Here is an 18,208-nt window from a genome sequence, read left to right as displayed (position 1 = left end):
CTGCACGCCAGGGTTAGTCAGTGCCCCATGATGCTGCTGCACAGCTAGCTGAACCTACATGACGTCCTTTTGGCAACACCTACCATCCCAATCATAGTTGGCAAGCCGCCATTCCTGTAGGTTTGGTGGCACGTCAAAGCGTTGGCCTCCGCGACGGCGACGACGAGTCTGTGTTGTCGATGCAGCGTTGGAGGTCGCTGCAGCAACCTGTCGTGTAAATTTCACGCCCGCTAATGTGTACCAGTACATGCATGCAGCATGGGAACTGGCTGCTCTTTGAGTCGGTGCAAGTTGAGAGAGGAGTCGATAGAATTTGTTGAGTCCGGGCTATCGTGGCTTAGCGTTCTCACGTGGATAGTTCAAGAGCAGCAGCGTCAAGCCAGCCACGTGCTCGACCCCTATATCGAGCCCAGAGTGCCGGGCCCGACGAATACTAGTAGTAGTACATGGAGGAGTATGCAGGCTGATTCTGGATTTGTCACGAAGGTTGACAAAAGCGGAAGGTGCAATTCCAAAAGCTACCGTTTCGCGTATGGACAATTCAACGCGACAATGCGGTCAGATTTGAATTGTTCTCGCGCCACAATGGCCCCCCGCTTGTCCTTCCTGCTCTTCGCCGTCGCGACAGCGGACGCGATAGTCCCGTGCGCCTCCAACATGCAAGTGTCTGTTCGGTTCACGAACGACATCTACTGCGTCTACACCCCTCCATGCTCGGGACTGCATTTGCCAGAGAAAACGGGATGCCCGACCAAGGGCGCGGTGGCGATCCACTCGACGAACATCCTCCAAACAGACACGTGCTGCGCCATCATTGACTCGAAGAATGCCGTCGGGTGTGTGATCCCTGTTCCTGGGTCGACTCAGTGCATCGTTGGGCCAACCACTGTACCGTCCGCGCCTGCAACGACCACGTATGAGTCCGCCACACCGTCCACCTGGATATCCACGATCGTCCCCGTCTCGACATCGGCGTCGTCTCCAGTCACCACGCGTGTCACTGCTCCAAGCAGTACAAGCAGCTCTATTTTCCCAGCCGCAAACACCCCATCCTCCCCGTCGACCGCGATTGTTTCCAGCACCTCCACATTGAAACCCACGAATGCGTCGGATTCCAGCGGAGCGTCAAGCCACTCCATCACAGAGCCTCCGTCTAACAAAGGCACGCCCAAGCCATCCACGTCGCCTTCCATGACGCTGCGAGTTGTGGTGTCCATCGTTGCAGTTGCCGTGATCTTGGCAACGATCTAAGCTGCCGCTGGCATCATGCTCTCTTTGTCCACTTCTTGCGTGTTCATTCATCCGGATAACCCAGATGAAATCCACCAATCATGCAGTGTCTAGTGTCCCTTTAGCCAATCATATCAATAAAAGGCTTCCTGAAGAGAGTTTTATCCAATCAGAGGGCATTGATCCGGATATCCAATTAAAATCGTTTCAACCAGAGATCTTGAACCGTCGTCGACCTCGACGCGAGCCGCTGCCGTCCGATGCCATCCGAAAACAATGACGATATCGACTTCTCGGAGCGCCAGCCTCTGTACGAGGGAAAGCCACAGTCGCGCCAGTGTACGGTCGCCGGTATCGTGAGCACCAAGCAGCGCCGTCTCGAAGACAACGTGATGGAAGAGGTCCCGATGTCGTATAGCACCAACAGCAATAAAGAGCTCTTGTGTCTTGAGTACGTCGCGAACTTTCGCAAGCAGTTTGATGACCTCATGGACGCGTCCGACATTCGCCGACCGCCATTGTACTTGTGTCCTCCGAACGAGCGAGGGATCCCCAAATTTGTGTGCACGACGCTCCGCCCGACGCTCCTTCCCTTCCTCGACCTGTACGACATGGACAAACTCGCGACGTTCGTCTCTGGCCTCATTGAATACGAACCCCTCGTCGACCCATGCGCGCCACCCGCGTGTTTGCCATCCCCGTCCGCTGTGTTGGCTTGGCAAGCTGGCGATTCCTTCGACATGGCCAATCTATTGGCAAGTTTCTTGATCGGTGCAGGCTACGATGCGTACGTGGTACACGGGTACGATTGTCTTGATGCCGTTGTCTAACGTTTCTCATGCTTTCGAATGAGCACAGGAGAGCGCCAAAATGGGTGTGTTTGCTGGACCAGAGCCAAACCGAATGTCCGTATCTGGCGGAGACGGCCCCGACCGCCAGCGGCACGACAACTACCCCACCCGCCGCCACGGATGCGACTGCTGCCCCCAAAGACGAAGGCAAGAGCAAGTTTGTAGCGATGCAGGAGGCGAAAGAAGCAGCCCGACGCGCGGAAGAAGCGGCGCGACTCGACTGGACCAAGCACATGGATGTCGAGGACGACGATGAAGATGAGCTGAACGGGAAACGGGTGCATGCCTGGGTCCTCGTTCGTGCCGGTCGCCGCGACGGTACGCCATGAATTGGGTTGATCCGTCCCCATGATGATGCTATTGTCTTCCTCGTCTGCTTCGTTTCCGTGCATCGATGCCGTGTTTGCCGCGTTGTCGTCGGTATGGTTTTGAAGTGCTTCTCCTCTGTCCATCTCCAGTGCATGCAATGACAATCAAGCTTGTAGTCACGGAGCATGTGTACTTGGAGCCATCCACGGGGCGCAAGTACTCTGTGCGTGAGTCGCCGTATGTCCGCATCGAAGCGGTGTGGAACCATCAAAACTATTGGGTCAACATGCAAGTGAGCAGGGGCAAGGACGCGTCGGCGACGTGCGCCAACACCCTCTTTGACTTGAGCCACGCAACGGACTGGGAGTTTGTGTTTCTATCAGCGCACGACCGCCGGGGCGCGACCAACGGCGGCGGGGGGTTGCACGGCGACGGCGGGGGTGGCGAGTCCAAGCACGACGACCTCGATGTATGCCATTTTCCCTCGATGGGCTACGTGGTGGCATTGTCTTTTTGAGGCGGCGAGCGTGGTGGCCGCTTGTACCGCTCCGTTGGATGGACGGCACGTGTGTGGCTGTCTTGAATGGAGGTTGCTGTGTCGTCGGCATCCTGCGCGAGGCTCTGCGCTTTGAATGTAGTCTCGTCCCACGACGACGCAGAGTTGAAGCCATGGCGAGTTTGTGATTGCGTGGCTATCGAGACGACGGAATGGCCCGTCGGCACAACGATTCTCATGCCGAATATGGCCTACGTAGGGTTCTCGTTCCGATAACAACAGCCACCACCACCACCACACCCACGACAGCCACGACGACAACGATCCAGACAACGCCGCCGACGACAACGTGCTCGACCTGCCACCGTCATGGGTAACCAAGCTCCACGTCGAGCGCAAGGCGTACAAGCGTCGATTCGTCACGGATGGCCAGCGCACGACGCTCTTCCGCAAGGCCAAGGTCGAAGAGTTCGCCGAAAACAGCCACAACCAAGGACTAGTCCTTCGCATTACGCAGTTCCGCAATGTGGCGCGGACGTTGCCCGTCCAAGTGCGCGAGGTAATTGCTTGTCGGGGTGGCGGCGCGCGCTGGGCACACGACTGATGGACCGGTGGCAGGTGTTCAAAAATCGAAAGGACAAACTGCACCTGCGCATACGCTACCCGCTTGAGGGCAAGTTTGACGAGCACTTTTTACCCGGGCGCGTGCCGGAAGCCCTGGCCAAGCGGACCGAGTGGAGTGGAGTTCGCCGCGACCTCGGCTTCTACACAAGGTAAATAGTTATCTTGTCGCTCTCTCCTCCATGCCGTGCCATCCAAGCACCGCGGCTCAATCGTGTGTGTTGTCGATGCAGCGCTCGGATGGACGGCCTTGTGACGCGGGAAGAAGTCATTCACAAGCGGATTGTCGAAGTTTTCCAAGGGCGAGACGACTTTCTCGTTGGGCGGTCGGTTGCGTTGAGCGAAGACAAAGAAGAGGTCAAGAATGGGGCCGCGACGTTTGTGTTGCCGGGCGGCGCGACGGGAGAACTCACGGTGCTCAAGATGGCGGAAAAGTTCGACCGGAACGAGCGAAAGGATGCGGACGAGGTACGACTCGAGCCGCGCCGATGATCGAGATGGAGGCCATTGCCGGAGGCCATGCCTTGGAAGCTTGCCGTCTTGGACACTGACGCAGGTCGTCGTAGGATGCTCGCAAACGCACATACAACGTTCGCGACGGATCGATCCACGTCCAGTTCCATTATGCGGTGGGTGGAGGCGCCGTCCCATTGCTCGAAGGCTGACGCGGAATTGCCGCCGTTGGTATGCAGGAAGGAAAGATCACGTCGGGGGCACGCATCTACCACAAGGCACCGGGCACCCCCGTCGAGGTGCTGCAGGTGGACCCGATGGCGACGCGGCCCAAAGAGTCGATTTTGGAACGAGAGTTGCAAGCGTCGATTCAGGTGATGCCGACCCGTGTGTCGACTGTGTCGCGGCTCGATACGCGTCGACGTCGATCGCGCTTTGGACCGCTGCGTTTGTGTGGATTGGCTTTGATGCGTGCTGTGCCCGCCGAAGGCGTCACGATCTCCGTTGGATTGCAGATGGAAAAGGAGTGTTACAACAGCATTCGCCATGCCGACGTCGAAACCCAAGAGATCCTCAAGTTTCGGCGCCGCGAAGAAGCCACGATCGTTCTCGAGACGAGCATCTTTGATTCCCACGACGACGAAACCAAGCAAGATCGCGTAGACGATCAGCGCAAGGCCGGCAAAGATGTACGTGCCGAGACTTTTCCACGCACGTGGGGGCGTTTGTTTCATCGGTCTATGGCTGCGGCAGGCGAAGGCGGACATGGACTATTTGAGTCCGTTTCTGCTAAGTGTCGCGGGCCACGGAGGTGGCGGAGCGTCGGCAGGCCGGCAGCTCTCGCGGGACGAGGCGCATTCGGTGCGGGATTTGTGCCTGAAGAACTTGAAGGAGCGGCTGCTGGAGCGCGCCAACATCATCCAGACGCGTCTGGACAAGGAAAATGCGGCGCTGGCGAAGAAGCAAGCTGCCTTTCAGCGCAGCCAGCGCGAACATGACCAAGGTACGGCCAACAACCGACCCCACATCTCTCATCGGGATGGTATTCAGGCACGGACGAAGAATTTGAACGGTTTTGCTCGGAAACGATGTTTCGCATCCAAATTCTCGAGCAGCGGCTCACGCGACATGAAGAAACCGCGCTGCAAAAGTACGCCGAGCTCGACCAGCGGCTCCACAACGACGCACGGCTGGCCGTGCTCCATCAGTAGTTTGAGGCCGTCGTGCGACGTCTGGGGAGGCCACCGCGCTTGGTACTACGACGAGCGATCCTCAGCCGCTCGTTGTGTTGGGTTAGACAAACTAAATACGTTTTGTGTACTGGAGGGGTTGAGCTCACAACGTGAACAACGAGCTATTCATGGCACGTCCGCTCCACGCATCACTGGCGCCCTGGGACGTCGGGGTGGGTGCATGGCCTTCCAACATGAGGGTGTGCAGACATGGAGTTGTGTGTGCGTCGATAGCTGACACAGGCCAAGCATGCAGGCACTGGCGATGCATGGCAGTCGAGACTTGGATTGGCGTTGGCGCGCATGTGTCCAAGTTACGGTCTTCCTCGTTCGGTGGCCCGTGCGTCCGACTGAAGCATTCAATGAAACCGCGCGTCGGCTGCGCCACAGACATCTAACGGAGAGGATTTGTCGTGGTGCGAACTAGACGAGGGCTTGTGTTCCGCAGTGTAGATACTGCAGTGATGAAGACGACGTCGATGACGTACAAGGCAGCGAGCACTCGGACGAGCTCAAGGAAGATGGCCAAGACAAGGACCAGAACAATGCATGTGATTGAGCAACTCATGCGCAGGTAGACAGCCCTGAAGACAACGACAACGCGGTTTGCATATCCCCAAACGTCGAGACTGCACACACGGTGTTCAAAGAAAGACTAGAGGTCTCCACGATTGCACTCAACGACTTCTTCAAGGTAAAACTTTGCAATGGCGGCAGTCCAGGCGTGGACCACATCAGCTGAAAACAGCACAAACTCAATCACTTCGATCGAGGTGTCGGTCGAAGCAGCACGCAGACATGCGGACACTGCGACGATGGCCGCGTCCGCGAGAGGATACCCAAACACTCCGCAGCTGATGGCAGGGAACGCGATCGACTTAAAGTTGTGATGGGCGGCCAGCGCCAACGAGTTGTCGTACGAAGCAGCGAGGAGCGGTTCGGATTGAGACTTAGATCGGTATATCGGACCGACGGTATGGATGACATGCTCTGCTGGCAGTCGAGACCCCCCTGTGAGTCTCGCTTCGCCCGTGGGGCATCGAATGGATGTGCCACTCACTGGTGCCACCTGTTGGCAAGCTTTGCGCAGGGCTGGTCCCGCAGCGCGATGAATAGCGCCATCCACGCCACTGCCACCTAGCATCTTTTCATTGGCAGCGTTTACAATCGCGTTTCCTTTCCATCGAGTGATGTCCCCCATCGACACGACGAGCGTACACGTCGGCGAGAGGCGGTAACTTCGCGGCAACATCGTCAATGGAAGTGGCGGCAAAATCCGTGAAACCGACATCAACCCCCTTAGGTACGACATTGTTTAGCTTGTTGTTTGTATACCCAATGAGCTCCGGATAAGTCAGGTCCTTGCAGACTTAATCCGTCTTGTAAGCCAATGACCAACATTCGTGTGTGGACGTCAAGGGTTTCACTTGTCGAAAGTATAGGAGAGCCAGCACATACTCGACAGTGCCAATAGAGAATTTACCATCGCAAGCACTACCATCGTCACTGAAAATCACCATACCACGCTTGCTCCATGGTCTTGGCCCCACGCGTGAATCCTTATCGCATGCTGACTCTTGAACAGCATAGGGGTAGCACGTGATCACTGTACAGTAACGTATTGAAGTGGACTTGAAGAAATGTGTGCCAAAGTTGTGCTAGAGAGCCGGAATGTTGGTTCTACTTTTACGAGGAATTTCCTCTACATCATTTACGCCGACATGGACGACGGCCACCATGCCTACCGGGCACGAGGGATGGAGGCATTCGTCGTCGCGCTATCCACACCTTTGCCGCCCAACATCGTCTTGTTCGCAGCGTTTGCAGATTGCCCATTCGGTGATGCGTCCCATCAACACCACCAGCTCGCATGCCCCCAACATATGGAAAGTGCGCGAGACTCTACCACTTGGACCTGTAACCTGCTCGGCTAAGTGCGAATATCATTGAATAGTAGTACTAGTACTAATAGTACCATGCAGTAATAACAAATTGATCAAATAGATGATTTCCTGGCGCATGTTTACTACGTAGTATGTCATTTTGTATATATCATCCATTCAAATCGATTTGTAAATGAAGATAGATGAGTGCATGGACACTGACACATATCGAGCCAGCATCGAAAATTCACCCACTTTGGAAATGACGTGGGAATTGGCAATTCGTGCCGCAGTTGGCGTCGTCGTGAGTGCCTTGGCGGCGTACCGCGGCCTCAAGAAGCGCTCGCTCACTCGAGGCGGTGCGTTCTCCGCGATTATTGTCGGCACTGTGTCCATGACGTGCGGCTACCGCTTCGGCATCCTCCTCCTCGCGTTCTACTTTTCGAGCACCAAGCTGACACATTACCAAGAAGACCGAAAGGCGACGCTAGACGCGAGCGTGAAAGCCGGCGGCCAACGATCAGCCATCCAAGTCCTCGCGGTGAGTCTCATTGCAACATTCCTAGCAGGGGTGTATGCATTTTACGTGGGTGAAGATCGCCCGCTCGACTCGGTGTCGTACCCACTGGCCACCATGTTGTGGGGTGCGTATATCGCGCATTACGCTTGCTGTGCTGCCGACACGTGGGCGTCTGAGCTCGGTGTGTTGAGTGCATCGTCTCCGATTTTGATCACGCGATGCCGCACCGTGCCTCCTGGAACGAACGGCGGCATTTCGCTCCTCGGTTCAATCGCGGCGGCCGCTGGCGGCACATTTATCGGTCTGCTCTTTTACCTGTACCACGTGTTCTTCTTCGTCCTGGCGTCGTCTGCAGATTCCGTGGTATGGCCTCAGCAATGGCCCATCGTCCTCTTCGGTCTTGCCAGCGGCGTCATCGGGTGTATGCTCGACTCGATTCTCGGTGCCACCCTCCAAAGCACCTACTATTGCACGCGCACGAACCGCGTGGTGCTGTGGCCGCAGGTCCCGACGTTCGACGTGATTCACATCAGTGGTTATGACATCCTGACCAACGAACAAGTGAACGTTGTGAGTGTTGCGCTGACCACGATTCTTGGAGCGCTGGCGGCGCCGTATGTCTTCTAGCTTTTCCTTCATCCTATATCGAATATCATTGATCATGGCGCCAGCAATTCCATCATGCGCGAACCGCTCGCACGCACCTATCTTCGGGGAATGCGCTGACCAAATAGAGCTGCTCGGCCAACTTCACTCTGTGCAATGTGGGGTCTATCGGTTCCCGGAACCCTTCCGAGGATCGACCACAAGAATCATTCAGTGCAGCGGAGGGCGGACTGCTTTGTCGACGAGCTGCGTCAGCCACAACACTCTGGCACGCACGATCACGCGAGATGATGGCATCCCGTGCACCCCCAAGAGGTGGTAGCGTCGCCAATGTTTGACCAAGCCAGCACCATCAATGGACCCAACTTGATCCATACGAAGCGGCATGTTTAAGACAACAGTACGCCGGAGCAGTGCTAGCATCCTTCAGCTGTGCTCTCTCGTCGTCTTTCCTACGAGCGCATGGGCATTCCGAACCACTGTTGGCGCGGCAGCGCTCGCATAACCTCCACTGTTCTCTCTCATTGTGTGTGTAGTATATCCATGGAATTTTCCATGGATTTTCCATGGAAACGTCCTTGGTTCAACTGGGACGTCGACAAAGGTTGAAATAAGTTAAGAGCATGGCCACCAAAGCAACTACGTTCGAGGGTCGTCCACGATCAAGTAGCGCGATGGCAGAGTATGCTCGTGTGGAGATGTCAGCCTGTCTTTCGAGTTGAGCACCATGAAGCCTCGGCTACACTGCGTGTAGCGGTTCCAGATGACGGCCTCGTCAACGAGCGGGATGTGGTGGCCAAAGTGGTGGTACTGATCGGGCAGGAGCATGCATCGGCACCGCGCCAAGTCGACGCAGTCGCCGCGCCGTTTCATGGGGACCCACACTGACAGCGCCCTGGGACCATCGTAAGATCGACCGTCATGGCGCAGCAAGCGACTGCAACATACCGCTCGAGGAAGTCGACTTCAAATTCGCATTCGTCGCACTCGACGTACACACCCACCACGACAAACTCGAGAAACGAGAGTTGGCACGATCTTGGTGACCCTGGCGCATCGACAGCATGGCCATTCCACGCCAGGATGCGCGGCGTCATGTCGATCGAGGCAGCGGTCGCGGTCGGTTGCACCTATATCACAACGTCCGTTGTAAGCCAACGATGGGGGTGCAGGATGACCAGCGCGTCGGTCGGTGCAGATCTCGATGGCAGAGCGTACCACAGACACCACGGGTCCGTTCTTGAAGTGCACGTTGATGTCGGCCAACGCGACAAGCACAACCCCCGGGGACAGATTTTGCACGACGACGCGGAGTTGAATGAAGTTTGTGCCCGCCGCGCGGATGGTTTTGCAATCGGATCGGTGGCCCACCGTTAGCCTACGACACATTGCTTGAGTTTCTTTCACCAACAACGCATTCAGAAGGGAGAACGAAAGGCTGCCGCACCACGATTCGACGCCATCGCGGCGGCTGTGACCCCACGTGAGTTTGTCTGGCATGGTGTACGCGCCGTGCGGTTTTTGACCGGCCACCTGCAAGTGGCGATAGAGGCCCACGTACGAGTGAACGCCGTGGCGTGTCAGGCGAAGAAGCCGCGGTGGCATGCGCCATCGAGCCATGCAGTACGGCAACCAGATCCGGTCCATCGTGCTCACGACCGCCCACGCCTTGGATAGCTGTCTCGCTTTCAAGATGGATGCGGGCGTGAGGAAGCTAAAGACCAGGACGATCTATCTACACGTGTTGGCCGTCGGCTCGATCGAGTCTGCGTACGCACCAGTTCGTCGCTCATGTGAACAAGCGCTTGCACGTCCATGGCTGCCACCCCACAGACGGGCGACAAGGACGAGAGCGGCGCCGACGTCGTGGAGCTCGGCTTCGTCGGCGTCATGTAGATGACTGAGCTCGCCGACAATCGCCAACTCGCCACGACGGCAACTTGAGAAGTCGCGGTGACATGTGTCTACAACGCTTCTGATTGGCTGAATCGAACTCGACGCCCCAAACGCTAAAGTCTGGTGGCAAGCTGTAGCTGGTCACTTCCTGGATCGGCGAGCTGTGGCGGCGCCTCGAGTCTTCTCCGGGCATGGCCGGGGACCGCGTGGCGTTCGCCGGTGGGGAATGGCTGAACTCGTCGAGGGCTAGATATATTTCATTATTCGTGTGGGGCATCGTCGCCACATTCGGTTTGCAGGCGCTCCAGATCGCTGATCGCGCGTTGCCACTGTCCTGCCTCTGCTGTAGCTCCCCGCAGCTCGAACTAGGTTGCCTATACTGCTTGCCACATCGATCGGGACGATCTTGACGCACGCCGACTGTCGACCTGCATTGCTTGCCACGCAACCCCACGGTAGTTGTTCGCTGGCTTTACAGTGACGTGGCCCGTCTAGGCTGGACTTGGTCCCCCTCGCTGGATTTTCAATACGTTTTGCATCGCGATGGCCACCGCAGCACGGACCCACGACTCTGGTGTAGTCGGGACACTGGATGCACCAACACTTGCGGTGGCTTCGATGGCTTGGGCCACTTGCGCTCGTGCCAGCTCGAGGCTGGCCTGCGACGCTCGTTTGCGTCGCGACTACGTCACCACGGCGGATGCCATGTGCTCAAGGCGGTCGCGGAGAATGGCGTCCTGTCGTACGTACCGGTGGAAAGCGATGGCGCTGCTCTCTGCGAACCCGTTGATGCCGTCGCTGCTCGACCTTCATCTACACCCGTGGAGAGGCTCTCCGCGACAAACTCATGTACCTCCAACTGCCGCTGCCGCTCCGCTTTTTGGCGCAGTCCTTCTTCGTGGTACGCGGCACACGAAGCCGTCTGGCTCCCCCCGGTCCGTTTCACGTCGTCGGGTCTGCGCTTTGCGTCGTAGAATGCTACGCGAAACACGTTTGACGTGTCCGTCGCTAGAGCGGGTGCAGCCACTGCATCGCCTAGATCGCCTCGTAACATACCAGGTCGTTGACGCATGGAGGAGTCGGGGGAAGTCTTTGCCGCAGCGATGGGTATGGCGCCACGGCTGGGTTTGGCTTTCATTTTAGCAGCAGTGCGTTCAGTCGAGTTGTCGGGGGGCTTGCTCGTCGCAGTCGGAACAAGGCCAAAAAAGGACGTGCGTCGCTGCGCCGCCGTGAGCGGGAGCGACGATGACCGCGCTTTCGTGTTGCCCAGCAGGACAACGTTTGTCTTGCCTGGCGCGTTGGAAGGCGAGAGCGTTGGAGGGGGCAATGAAGAATGAAAGGTCGCCACGGCCGGCAGTGCGTTCCCTGCCTCGCACTCGGCATGGCGAGTGTACCACACCTACAAACCCCATCCATCACTGACGAACGAAACGACTCTGTCGACGAAAAGCTCGGCACTCTGCAACACCGCACCACCAAACACACTGGCAGACGCAATCCCCCCGTCAGTGCCCACTCCACAACAACCCTCGTAGGCCGGTCCATATTCCAGCCGCGCGCTTCCCCTCGAAGCACATGGCGGGCAACGAGGTGCTGCGGCGACGTCCAGGCACTTGAAACCACAACAAAACGAGTCCGCCGATGCAGGCTCGGCATGCAACCCCATCGAGCAACCAGCGGACCTTGGGGTTTTGGGCAAAGAACGACACGTGGTCAATCACGTGCTCAATGTGTTGGTCGGAGTCGTTGCGGGGGGACGTCATGGCAGCGATGCTGCGGCGGGAGTGGATCGCCGCCTCGATCGAACTTCGCCGGCGAACGAGGGCCGCGGGTTTGCTCACCAGGTGGAGTGCAGTCGCCTTGCGCCAAAACCTACAGGCCGAGTGGTACCGACGTCGTGCGGTGTTCGACGCACCGCAGGATGCCCAGCATCGTGGCGACCTGCCAGCTCACTTGAACCAGCACGCGGTTGAGGCGACGTGCGCGAGCCTGCACGGTCTGGATATCGCCGACGTTGCGCCGCACTTTGTTGTACGCAACCCGCCACTTGGTCTGAATTGCAATGGACGCCTTGATTAGGTGGAGCAGCGACGTCGAGTTGTTGTCGAGGCGTCGGGACTGGTTCGCGCGTTCGTCGTTGCAGCCGTGACTGTGCTGGGTTTTGTGCAAAGAACGAAGCCCCAGGACCGCGCTGGCCTACGCGGACACACGTCCTGAGTCGTCGGGTGGGGTTTACCCGCCTCGCACAACGAGGCATCGTACGACAGTCGTTTGGAGCTTCTTGGTTACGTACGCCCGCCGACCGATCCGCCCTCGAGCGATCCGTTGCAGTTGGATCGCTGCCTTCATTCGGCGCATGCCCCGATAGACTTCTACACACAGCGCATGACGCGGAAAGCCACGAACGAGGGCGCGCGTACGTCGACCGAGGCTACCCCGATACATGCGCTGAATCGTGACGGCGCTCGTCGCGAGCATCTCGTCGACCTGGTTGTTGGCTGCCTCGCGAACGCGGCAGATGTACGCAGCAACTTCGTGCGCTTCGTTCATCTAATGCGGGTGTTGCATGGCAGCAGCAGCAATCGTTGAGCGGACCTCGGCGCGAAATATAGCCGAGGTGGCGTCGATACGAGCCATGCTCGCACGAATGGCAGACTACGCGATGTTTACACGCTGTCCACGACGGCAAGACGACGCCATACCAGCATGGCGCCAAATCCCTCGGCCACGAGTTCGGGCGCGTGGCAATTGTCGAGGTTGACGCGAAATCGATCGGGTTTCGGTCCATGGAGATCCTTTGTCATGGGAAGAAAGCTACGATGGGCGATGTGGGACGTTAGCCACCGCAGCAGTCGCGATCGAGAGCTGCCTTGGTCAAGAATTTGCCGGACCACCAACGTAACATGAGGCATTCGAACGTACTCGGGGTCGAGGTGGGGCTTCATGTGTAGTTTGGGAAGGGGTCGCGGGGATGGCAGGCCGTGGAGGGCCAAGGATGGCAGCGTTGGTTGTGGTTTCGAAGCATCGACACAAAGTCGACGTCGGTGGTTCGATGTGGCCGACAACGGAGACCCGACAGAGGGCGGAGCTATCAGAGGCAGCATGGGAATAGAGCAGTTTCATCGTTTCACACCGGGGCCTGCGCCAGTTACACGGTCGCAGAGGAGGAGGTGGCGGTGGAGGCCCCTTCCATGTTTACGCGAGACGTGGAAGGGGGGGGTGCCTGAACAAGATAGATAGCACGCCTCGGAGGGAATCGTTTGCCTAGAGCAGTGCCATGCAGGGAACAGGGCGCGGCTGCATGGAGGGGGCGTGCACCGAAGGAGAAGAGGGCCGGTCATCGCATCCTCCACGTAACGGGTAACCGTTCGAGAGCCCGGCCCCCCTCTCCTTCCAACGAACGGGGCGACCATGAAGTTGGACGAAGGAACTCAACCGGAGCGACCGCACCATCGGGATGCGAACGCGCTCAGCACGGAAGATCTCCGGTCCGAGGTACGAGCCGCCGGCCACCATTTTGTTGCCACCATATCATGTCTTGGGTAGATGGTCAGGTATGGCATTCCCGCCCACGAAAGCGTGCCGAACACGTTGGTGATTCTCCAAAAGAAGTTTGACGACGAGTTTGCCATGCACATGGCGTCGTACAACAAGTTTATGGAGCGCTATAGCCGCAAGAAGACCAAGGCCGAGTTGGAGGCCAAGATGGCTCAGGACGACGCCGACGACGCGGCCGCGTTCGACGCGAACCCAAAGATCAAGATCCTCGTCGAGCAGGTTCGTCCGAGGATGGCCTCTCTCCCTCGCGCTACCCGCCATCGTTTCCAGATCATTGCAAACGAAACCAGTGCCACGTTGATGCTTCGCGGCCTCACGGATGCATCAGCCCGCGCCGTCCTCCGCGTGCTCGGCCTCAACCAGTCCGTCATCTCGCTCGACTTGAGCAACAACGGGCTGGGCGACGCGGTCGTGGCGGAGCTCGCGCGCCTGCTACGCGTCAACAAACGGGTGGCTAGCCTCGACTTGGGCACGAATCGATTGAACGCCAAGTGCATGCACGAGCTGGCGGCCGCCCTCACCGACAACACTGTCCTCACGTCGCTAAGTTTGGAGGACAACCCGATCACGGCGCACGGTGCGGAGGTGTGCCACGTCATCGAGTTGAAATCGGGACGGCGACGTAGGCATCACGACCGACCTCAGTGGGTTTGACGCGCTGTGTGGGTACATTTCGTCGACGACGACGCTGGAATCGCTCAACTTGTTTCGCACGGGCCTCAACATGGAAGCGGGTCGGATCTTGGCCAAGGCGCTCCTCTTTAACGAGTCCATCTACGTATTGGGTACCGCGAACCTCGCGCGCCATGCCACATCGTTGCGATCGTGACGTGTAGAGCTCGGGGCCAACGCGGTGGCCGACAAGGAGCTCGAAGTGATTGCCACGCAATTGGCGGAAAACCGCCAGCTCCACGACGACATGGCGTCCAAGGTGTTTTTGAAGCGCCAGGCCATCGAAGCCGAGGCCAAGGCCCGCGCCGCCGCCCACGACCTCGAACGCGTCAAGGTCGAAACGCAGCAATGGCATGAAGCGAACGCGGCCGACCGCCGCATCCAGCACGAACTCGACCGCGTCGCCGACAAGAAACGACAGGAAGCCGAGGACGCTCGCTTGCGCAAGATCGCGGCGGATCGAGACATGGCGCGCCGACTCGCCGCGGAAGAGGCGCGCGTCAAGGCCGAGGCGAGAGCGAAAACGAAAAAGTAGACGCGCTCTCGAGTGTGCTCGACACGTCAGCCAACGTTGCCGTGACGCGAGCCATTTCTCTAGACTTGTTGGCGGCATCCTCGTGAAGCCGGTATTTGTTTCAAATATGCTTTCGTGGCGTTGACGCCTCGTTACCCTCGGCAGCGCACGTGCGGCGAATCCATCGTGCTCGTTGACATGGATGACATTTGGCTAGGCCCTTACATTCTAGCTGGGGGCAGAGGGGTGTCCGTGCCAGCAGCGGCAACACTTCGACCGGCGACGCCAGGCCAACCGGTCTTGGCTTTGTTCGTACAACTCGTGCGCGATGCCATCAGCTCGTGGAGGCGCGTTTCATTCGAGGGCAATGTTGTATGCCGAATAGAACGGGTGGCTCTTGGTCAGCTCTTGCGCAATGTCTAAAAAGTCGGGGATCGACACGGGCGTGTCCGAGTCGGATGCCTGCGCGCATCAACAAAGCAAGCGACGGATGGAAGGACGATACTACCTGCACGTGGACAATGCCTTGGTTGGCGATCGTCGCGGGCTCTTTGTACCAGTGGATGTTGAACGACTGGTTGTTCCACAAAAAGCAAATGCGGCGCTGCTTGATGACTTGACGCGCGTGGTCTTTTCGGTGGCGCACGGCGTACGCGTACTCGCGCGCGCTCAGCACGCGCTTCAGGTGGACGCTACAAGTCCGTCGTCGTGAGCGCCGACGGGCAAGCGCTTGCCAGCGAGAGACACGTACGGCTCGTCCGAGTCTTCCAAGTACCGAACGGTCGTCATGCCGTAGGAAGGGAGGCCGTACTGCGTTCGGCATCGCACAAAATCGTAGTCCTTCGTGCCTTCTTCTCGTGGCCAAGCCATGAACGAGCGTCATTTGAGGCCGGCGCGTACCGTCTGTCGTAGGCAACACGGACAAATACACCTTCTCGACTTCGAACTCTTCGACATGGATCGGCCACGAAGGCGGAAGCGCCGTGAGGAGGTACTTTTTGGCGGTCTTGACGGTGGACGGGAGGCCTGTCAAGTTGGCCGCCGTGCTGATGAGGCGCTGCATCTTCGATTCAAACCCCGTCGAGTTGTCTAGTCGATCGTGGGACGTCAAACGGGGAAATGGCAACGACGACGCACCAAACACGAAAAACTTGGGGTGGCCGATCCAGGCATGGCAAAGCCGGTTGTCCGCTTCGATCGCTTGCTCGAGGGTCTCAGATCGAGTAACGTTGTTCTCGAGCGAGTAGTACGACTCGGCGCCGTTCGCCGCCGTCACCAGGTGAAACACGGCATTGTACCGACTACAAAGCAAAGCAGACGTGAGTCGATGGCGTGCGAGCAATCCAAGTAGTCCCCACGAGTCGCGCAATGTAACTGTGTCCAAGTCATGCTGGCTCTTGAGCTCTTCCCACTGGTCGGACGACATGTACGCCGATCCGTCCATGGCGCCGCGATCGCACAAGATCACGCACGGGCACTTGGTGTCCTTGGCCAGCGACGTAAACGCATCCTCCAACGCAATCTGCGTCGATAGAATCTGCCATTGAAAGTTCATGACGTCGCTGGCCTTCAAGTCCCTGCATGTGGGTAGTTATGGCGACGCAGCATTGTATGTGAGCTGTACATGACGTAGGCGCCGCCGGTCTGGAGCAGCGTCGACGCTTCCGGCACCATGTACACGCGAAACCCACGCTCCCTGCCATCAAACAACCATGACGCAACCATCGTGCTCAAGACTGTGCACAGCACAACCGTACCGAAAGTAGGACGAAAGGCGGTCGAGCGACGTGGTCTTTCCAGCGCACGGGCCGCCCGTCAACACGAACTTGTAGATTGGGGGCGCGGACTCCGTGCCAGGCGTCAGCGACCGCATCAACGGCACACTCGTCGTGCCAGCACGCGGCCGGGTCTCCACAAGAACGTCGCCAGCGCCGTCGTCTGTCATGGGGGACGCGTTGCCAACCGCTCTGGTCGTATTCGAATGGCGCAGCCGCCGCCGTTTTCTTGAATTGGTTTTGTTTCATTGACCAGTGTCCTTCGAACTTCGATTTTCACCCTTGGATTACATGAAGTGGGTCGAGCTGGTCACCCACCTCCGACCACCTCCATCGACCTCGCCCGATCGAGTACTAGTCTGCATGACGCTCGGGGGCTCAGCCCCATCTAGCTCGGGAAGGCCACCTGCCAGCCCCTGACATCCCCAACGTGCGCGTTGGCCGTGCCGTGCCTGGCGACATGGCGCAGTCGCGCTTGTATGCGCGTCTGTAGATGCCACATGTTTGCCGCTCCAGCCGAGGAAACTGCGCCGCACTCTTCCCGCGTGGCTGGTTAAACTTCGATGTCACCTACCAACAGAACCAACCGTCGCCGCAGTTGAACTGACCCTGCTCGCCCGGCAACGCACCGTCCGAACGACAACCGCACCGTTGAACAGCTCCCTCGCATCGATCTGTTCAGGTTCAACCACACCGAGCAAACCTTCAACTACATGTATTACGAGGTTTGGTCAGCGGGAACGGGCTGGCTTGAGCTCGCCTTGCAACACGACAGTCCAAGTAGCGGCCGCATGAGCTCGTACGCCCTCGTCGTATGGATAGCTGACTGCTGCGCTCAATTGTTAAACGCCGTAAACACCGCTGGACATTGCAATGCACGAAAAAGCTGTCCATGAAGCCGTCCCTGGCCGTCCAATTCTATATGAAGGTCGCTGCCGTTGGAGGCAGCGACCTTCGCCACGTACCAGCTGACCAAGTCCTTGCATGTCGCCGTATGCGATGGTGACAGCTTGCTCGCACTCGGCTCGATGGTCGTTCTGTTGCTTGAATCGATGCTGAATGGCCGGCAGGCGCCGAAGTCATCGTGCTATCACGACTACTGAAGTTACGTGCTGTTTTCAAAATTCACCAACATGGGCGAACGGATAGTACAGTCTGGAACAAAATTATAGCCGCACCCAATATTTGTGGAGGAGACAGTCGTATGATAATCGAACAAGAAATCCAATGCTACCACTCGAAACGTCCTTTAATTTGACCAATATCTGACGCCTAAATCATCCGCAGAAGTCAACCGTATTCCGAGAAAATCAAAAAACTCGTTTTTTGGCTGGTGCAAAACTATGGCCGCACTGGCAATTTTCGAGTATAACTCGTGATGGGATGCTCTGATTGGCCTACAAAATGCATTAAATTAAAGCAGACACATCGCTGATGACATACATGCATCATGGCGACACCTTCACTTCCAAACAATGCCCAGAGGGGCAAGACTAACCCCCCACGAGGTTGGCCAGGCCCAGGCCTACAAATCTCTCAAAAAATCAAACCGTTGGATTGCGAATGCTCTACAGCGAAGCGAGAAAGCGATA

General features: G+C 57.8%; 8 protein-coding genes across 14 annotated transcripts; 4 read left to right on the top strand and 4 right to left on the bottom strand.

Annotated features, from left to right (window-relative positions):
• Positions 1 to 585: 585 nt before the first annotated feature.
• Positions 586 to 1,157, top strand: H310_08516 (hypothetical protein; the record flags this gene model as incomplete). Its single annotated transcript, XM_008874300.1, has 2 exons — positions 586 to 920; positions 986 to 1,157. 2 exons carry the CDS (start codon positions 586 to 588, stop codon positions 1,155 to 1,157), a joined length of 507 nt encoding a protein of 168 aa, XP_008872522.1.
• A 285-nt stretch (positions 1,158 to 1,442) lies between these two features.
• H310_08515 lies at positions 1,443 to 5,285 on the top strand. 2 transcript variants are annotated; one of them, XM_008874298.1, is made up of 11 exons: positions 1,443 to 2,032; positions 2,089 to 2,399; positions 2,567 to 2,859; positions 3,146 to 3,445; positions 3,505 to 3,659; positions 3,741 to 3,975; positions 4,074 to 4,136; positions 4,200 to 4,334; positions 4,476 to 4,649; positions 4,714 to 4,963; positions 5,011 to 5,285. In XM_008874298.1, the coding sequence occupies exons 1-11, from the start codon at positions 1,491 to 1,493 to the stop codon at positions 5,169 to 5,171; spliced, it is 2,619 nt and encodes an 872-aa protein (XP_008872520.1). In that variant the 5' UTR covers positions 1,443 to 1,490; the 3' UTR covers positions 5,172 to 5,285. The 2 variants fall into 2 exon arrangements, with proteins under 2 accessions (XP_008872520.1, XP_008872521.1); XM_008874299.1 differs by having other exon boundaries at positions 4,200 to 4,649.
• A 431-nt stretch (positions 5,286 to 5,716) lies between these two features.
• Positions 5,717 to 6,456, bottom strand: H310_08514 (hypothetical protein). Its single transcript, XM_008874297.1, has one exon. It carries the CDS (start codon positions 6,442 to 6,444, stop codon positions 5,848 to 5,850), a length of 597 nt encoding a protein of 198 aa, XP_008872519.1. The 5' UTR covers positions 6,445 to 6,456; the 3' UTR covers positions 5,717 to 5,847.
• Positions 6,457 to 7,323: 867 nt separating this feature from the next.
• H310_08513 (hypothetical protein) lies at positions 7,324 to 8,274 on the top strand. Its single transcript, XM_008874296.1, has one exon. The coding sequence runs from the start codon at positions 7,338 to 7,340 to the stop codon at positions 8,220 to 8,222; it is 885 nt and encodes a 294-aa protein (XP_008872518.1). The 5' UTR covers positions 7,324 to 7,337; the 3' UTR covers positions 8,223 to 8,274.
• A 435-nt stretch (positions 8,275 to 8,709) lies between these two features.
• On the bottom strand, positions 8,710 to 10,135 carry H310_08512 (hypothetical protein). Of its 3 annotated transcripts, XM_008874294.1 has the most exons (5): positions 9,980 to 10,135; positions 9,649 to 9,932; positions 9,420 to 9,579; positions 9,150 to 9,331; positions 8,710 to 9,096 (listed from the first exon to the last, which is right to left on the bottom strand). In XM_008874294.1, the coding sequence occupies exons 1-5, from the start codon at positions 10,091 to 10,093 to the stop codon at positions 8,841 to 8,843; spliced, it is 996 nt and encodes a 331-aa protein (XP_008872516.1). In that variant the 5' UTR covers positions 10,094 to 10,135; the 3' UTR covers positions 8,710 to 8,840. The 3 variants fall into 3 exon arrangements, with proteins under 3 accessions (XP_008872516.1, XP_008872515.1, XP_008872517.1); XM_008874293.1 differs by having other exon boundaries at positions 9,150 to 9,579; XM_008874295.1 differs by lacking the exon at positions 9,980 to 10,135 and having other exon boundaries at positions 9,649 to 9,977.
• Positions 10,136 to 10,263: 128 nt separating this feature from the next.
• Positions 10,264 to 13,203, bottom strand: H310_08511 (hypothetical protein; the record flags this gene model as incomplete). Of its 3 annotated transcripts, XM_008874290.1 has the most annotated exons (11): positions 10,264 to 10,780; positions 10,848 to 10,910; positions 10,951 to 11,075; positions 11,154 to 11,496; positions 11,780 to 11,969; positions 12,013 to 12,293; positions 12,360 to 12,469; positions 12,518 to 12,647; positions 12,693 to 12,752; positions 12,800 to 12,911; positions 13,020 to 13,203. In XM_008874290.1, coding segments are annotated over 11 exons (1,790 nt in total), but the record flags the coding sequence as incomplete, so codon positions are not given. The 3 variants fall into 3 exon arrangements, with proteins under 3 accessions (XP_008872512.1, XP_008872514.1, XP_008872513.1); XM_008874292.1 differs by having other exon boundaries at positions 12,518 to 12,752; XM_008874291.1 differs by having other exon boundaries at positions 10,848 to 11,075.
• A 260-nt stretch (positions 13,204 to 13,463) lies between these two features.
• On the top strand, positions 13,464 to 14,955 carry H310_08510 (hypothetical protein). Its single transcript, XM_008874289.1, has 5 exons — positions 13,464 to 13,592; positions 13,644 to 13,874; positions 13,926 to 14,232; positions 14,282 to 14,440; positions 14,492 to 14,955. The coding sequence occupies exons 1-5, from the start codon at positions 13,509 to 13,511 to the stop codon at positions 14,860 to 14,862; spliced, it is 1,152 nt and encodes a 383-aa protein (XP_008872511.1). The 5' UTR covers positions 13,464 to 13,508; the 3' UTR covers positions 14,863 to 14,955.
• H310_08509 lies at positions 14,937 to 17,121 on the bottom strand. Of its 2 annotated transcripts, XM_008874287.1 has the most exons (9): positions 16,935 to 17,121; positions 16,599 to 16,876; positions 16,466 to 16,537; positions 16,200 to 16,418; positions 15,979 to 16,142; positions 15,742 to 15,930; positions 15,593 to 15,692; positions 15,350 to 15,533; positions 14,937 to 15,303 (listed from the first exon to the last, which is right to left on the bottom strand). In XM_008874287.1, the coding sequence occupies exons 2-9, from the start codon at positions 16,784 to 16,786 to the stop codon at positions 15,196 to 15,198; spliced, it is 1,224 nt and encodes a 407-aa protein (XP_008872509.1). In that variant the 5' UTR covers positions 16,787 to 16,876; positions 16,935 to 17,121; the 3' UTR covers positions 14,937 to 15,195. The 2 variants fall into 2 exon arrangements, with proteins under 2 accessions (XP_008872509.1, XP_008872510.1); XM_008874288.1 differs by having other exon boundaries at positions 14,937 to 15,533.
• Positions 17,122 to 18,208: the final 1,087 nt, after the last annotated feature.

Source organism: Aphanomyces invadans (genome assembly GCF_000520115.1).
Source record: "Aphanomyces invadans strain NJM9701 unplaced genomic scaffold supercont1.17, whole genome shotgun sequence".
Classification (NCBI taxonomy): Eukaryota; Oomycota; class Saprolegniomycetes; order Saprolegniales; family Verrucalvaceae; genus Aphanomyces; species Aphanomyces invadans.
Note: the sequence above shows the minus strand (reverse complement) of the source record. Positions and strands in the feature narration are given on the sequence as shown.

What these genes read in the sequence shown, in the direction of transcription:
- H310_08509 (XM_008874288.1), bottom strand. Translation starts at nt 16,786, where the DNA reads ATGACAGACGACGGCGCTGGCGACGTTCTTGTGGAGACCCGGCCGCGT. An exon ending in CCCCAAGTTTTTCGTGTTTG is followed by an intron (nt 15,931 to 15,978) that starts GTGCGTCGTCGT and finishes ACGATCGACTAG; the next exon opens with ACAACTCGACGGGGTTTGAA. An exon ending in CGTGTTGCCTACGACAGACG is followed by an intron (nt 15,693 to 15,741) that starts GTACGCGCCGGC and finishes GGCCACGAGAAG; the next exon opens with AAGGCACGAAGGACTACGAT.
- H310_08512 (XM_008874294.1), bottom strand. Translation starts at nt 10,093, where the DNA reads ATGACGCCGACGAAGCCGAGCTCCACGACGTCGGCGCCGCTCTCGTCC. An exon ending in ACGGACCCGTGGTGTCTGTG is followed by an intron (nt 9,332 to 9,419) that starts GTACGCTCTGCC and finishes GTTGTGATATAG; the next exon opens with GTGCAACCGACCGCGACCGC. An exon ending in GAAGTCGACTTCCTCGAGCG is followed by an intron (nt 9,097 to 9,149) that starts GTATGTTGCAGT and finishes CGATGGTCCCAG; the next exon opens with GGCGCTGTCAGTGTGGGTCC.
- H310_08514 (XM_008874297.1), bottom strand. Translation starts at nt 6,444, where the DNA reads ATGTTGCCGCGAAGTTACCGCCTCTCGCCGACGTGTACGCTCGTCGTG.
- H310_08515 (XM_008874299.1), top strand. Translation starts at nt 1,491, where the DNA reads ATGCCATCCGAAAACAATGACGATATCGACTTCTCGGAGCGCCAGCCT. An exon ending in CCAAGCACGACGACCTCGAT is followed by an intron (nt 2,860 to 3,145) that starts GTATGCCATTTT and finishes TGGCCTACGTAG; the next exon opens with GGTTCTCGTTCCGATAACAA. An exon ending in CCAGCGCGAACATGACCAAG is followed by an intron (nt 4,964 to 5,010) that starts GTACGGCCAACA and finishes GATGGTATTCAG; the next exon opens with GCACGGACGAAGAATTTGAA.
- H310_08510 (XM_008874289.1), top strand. Translation starts at nt 13,509, where the DNA reads ATGAAGTTGGACGAAGGAACTCAACCGGAGCGACCGCACCATCGGGAT. An exon ending in TCAAGATCCTCGTCGAGCAG is followed by an intron (nt 13,875 to 13,925) that starts GTTCGTCCGAGG and finishes CATCGTTTCCAG; the next exon opens with ATCATTGCAAACGAAACCAG. An exon ending in CAACCCGATCACGGCGCACG is followed by an intron (nt 14,233 to 14,281) that starts GTGCGGAGGTGT and finishes ACGGCGACGTAG; the next exon opens with GCATCACGACCGACCTCAGT.
- H310_08513 (XM_008874296.1), top strand. Translation starts at nt 7,338, where the DNA reads ATGACGTGGGAATTGGCAATTCGTGCCGCAGTTGGCGTCGTCGTGAGT.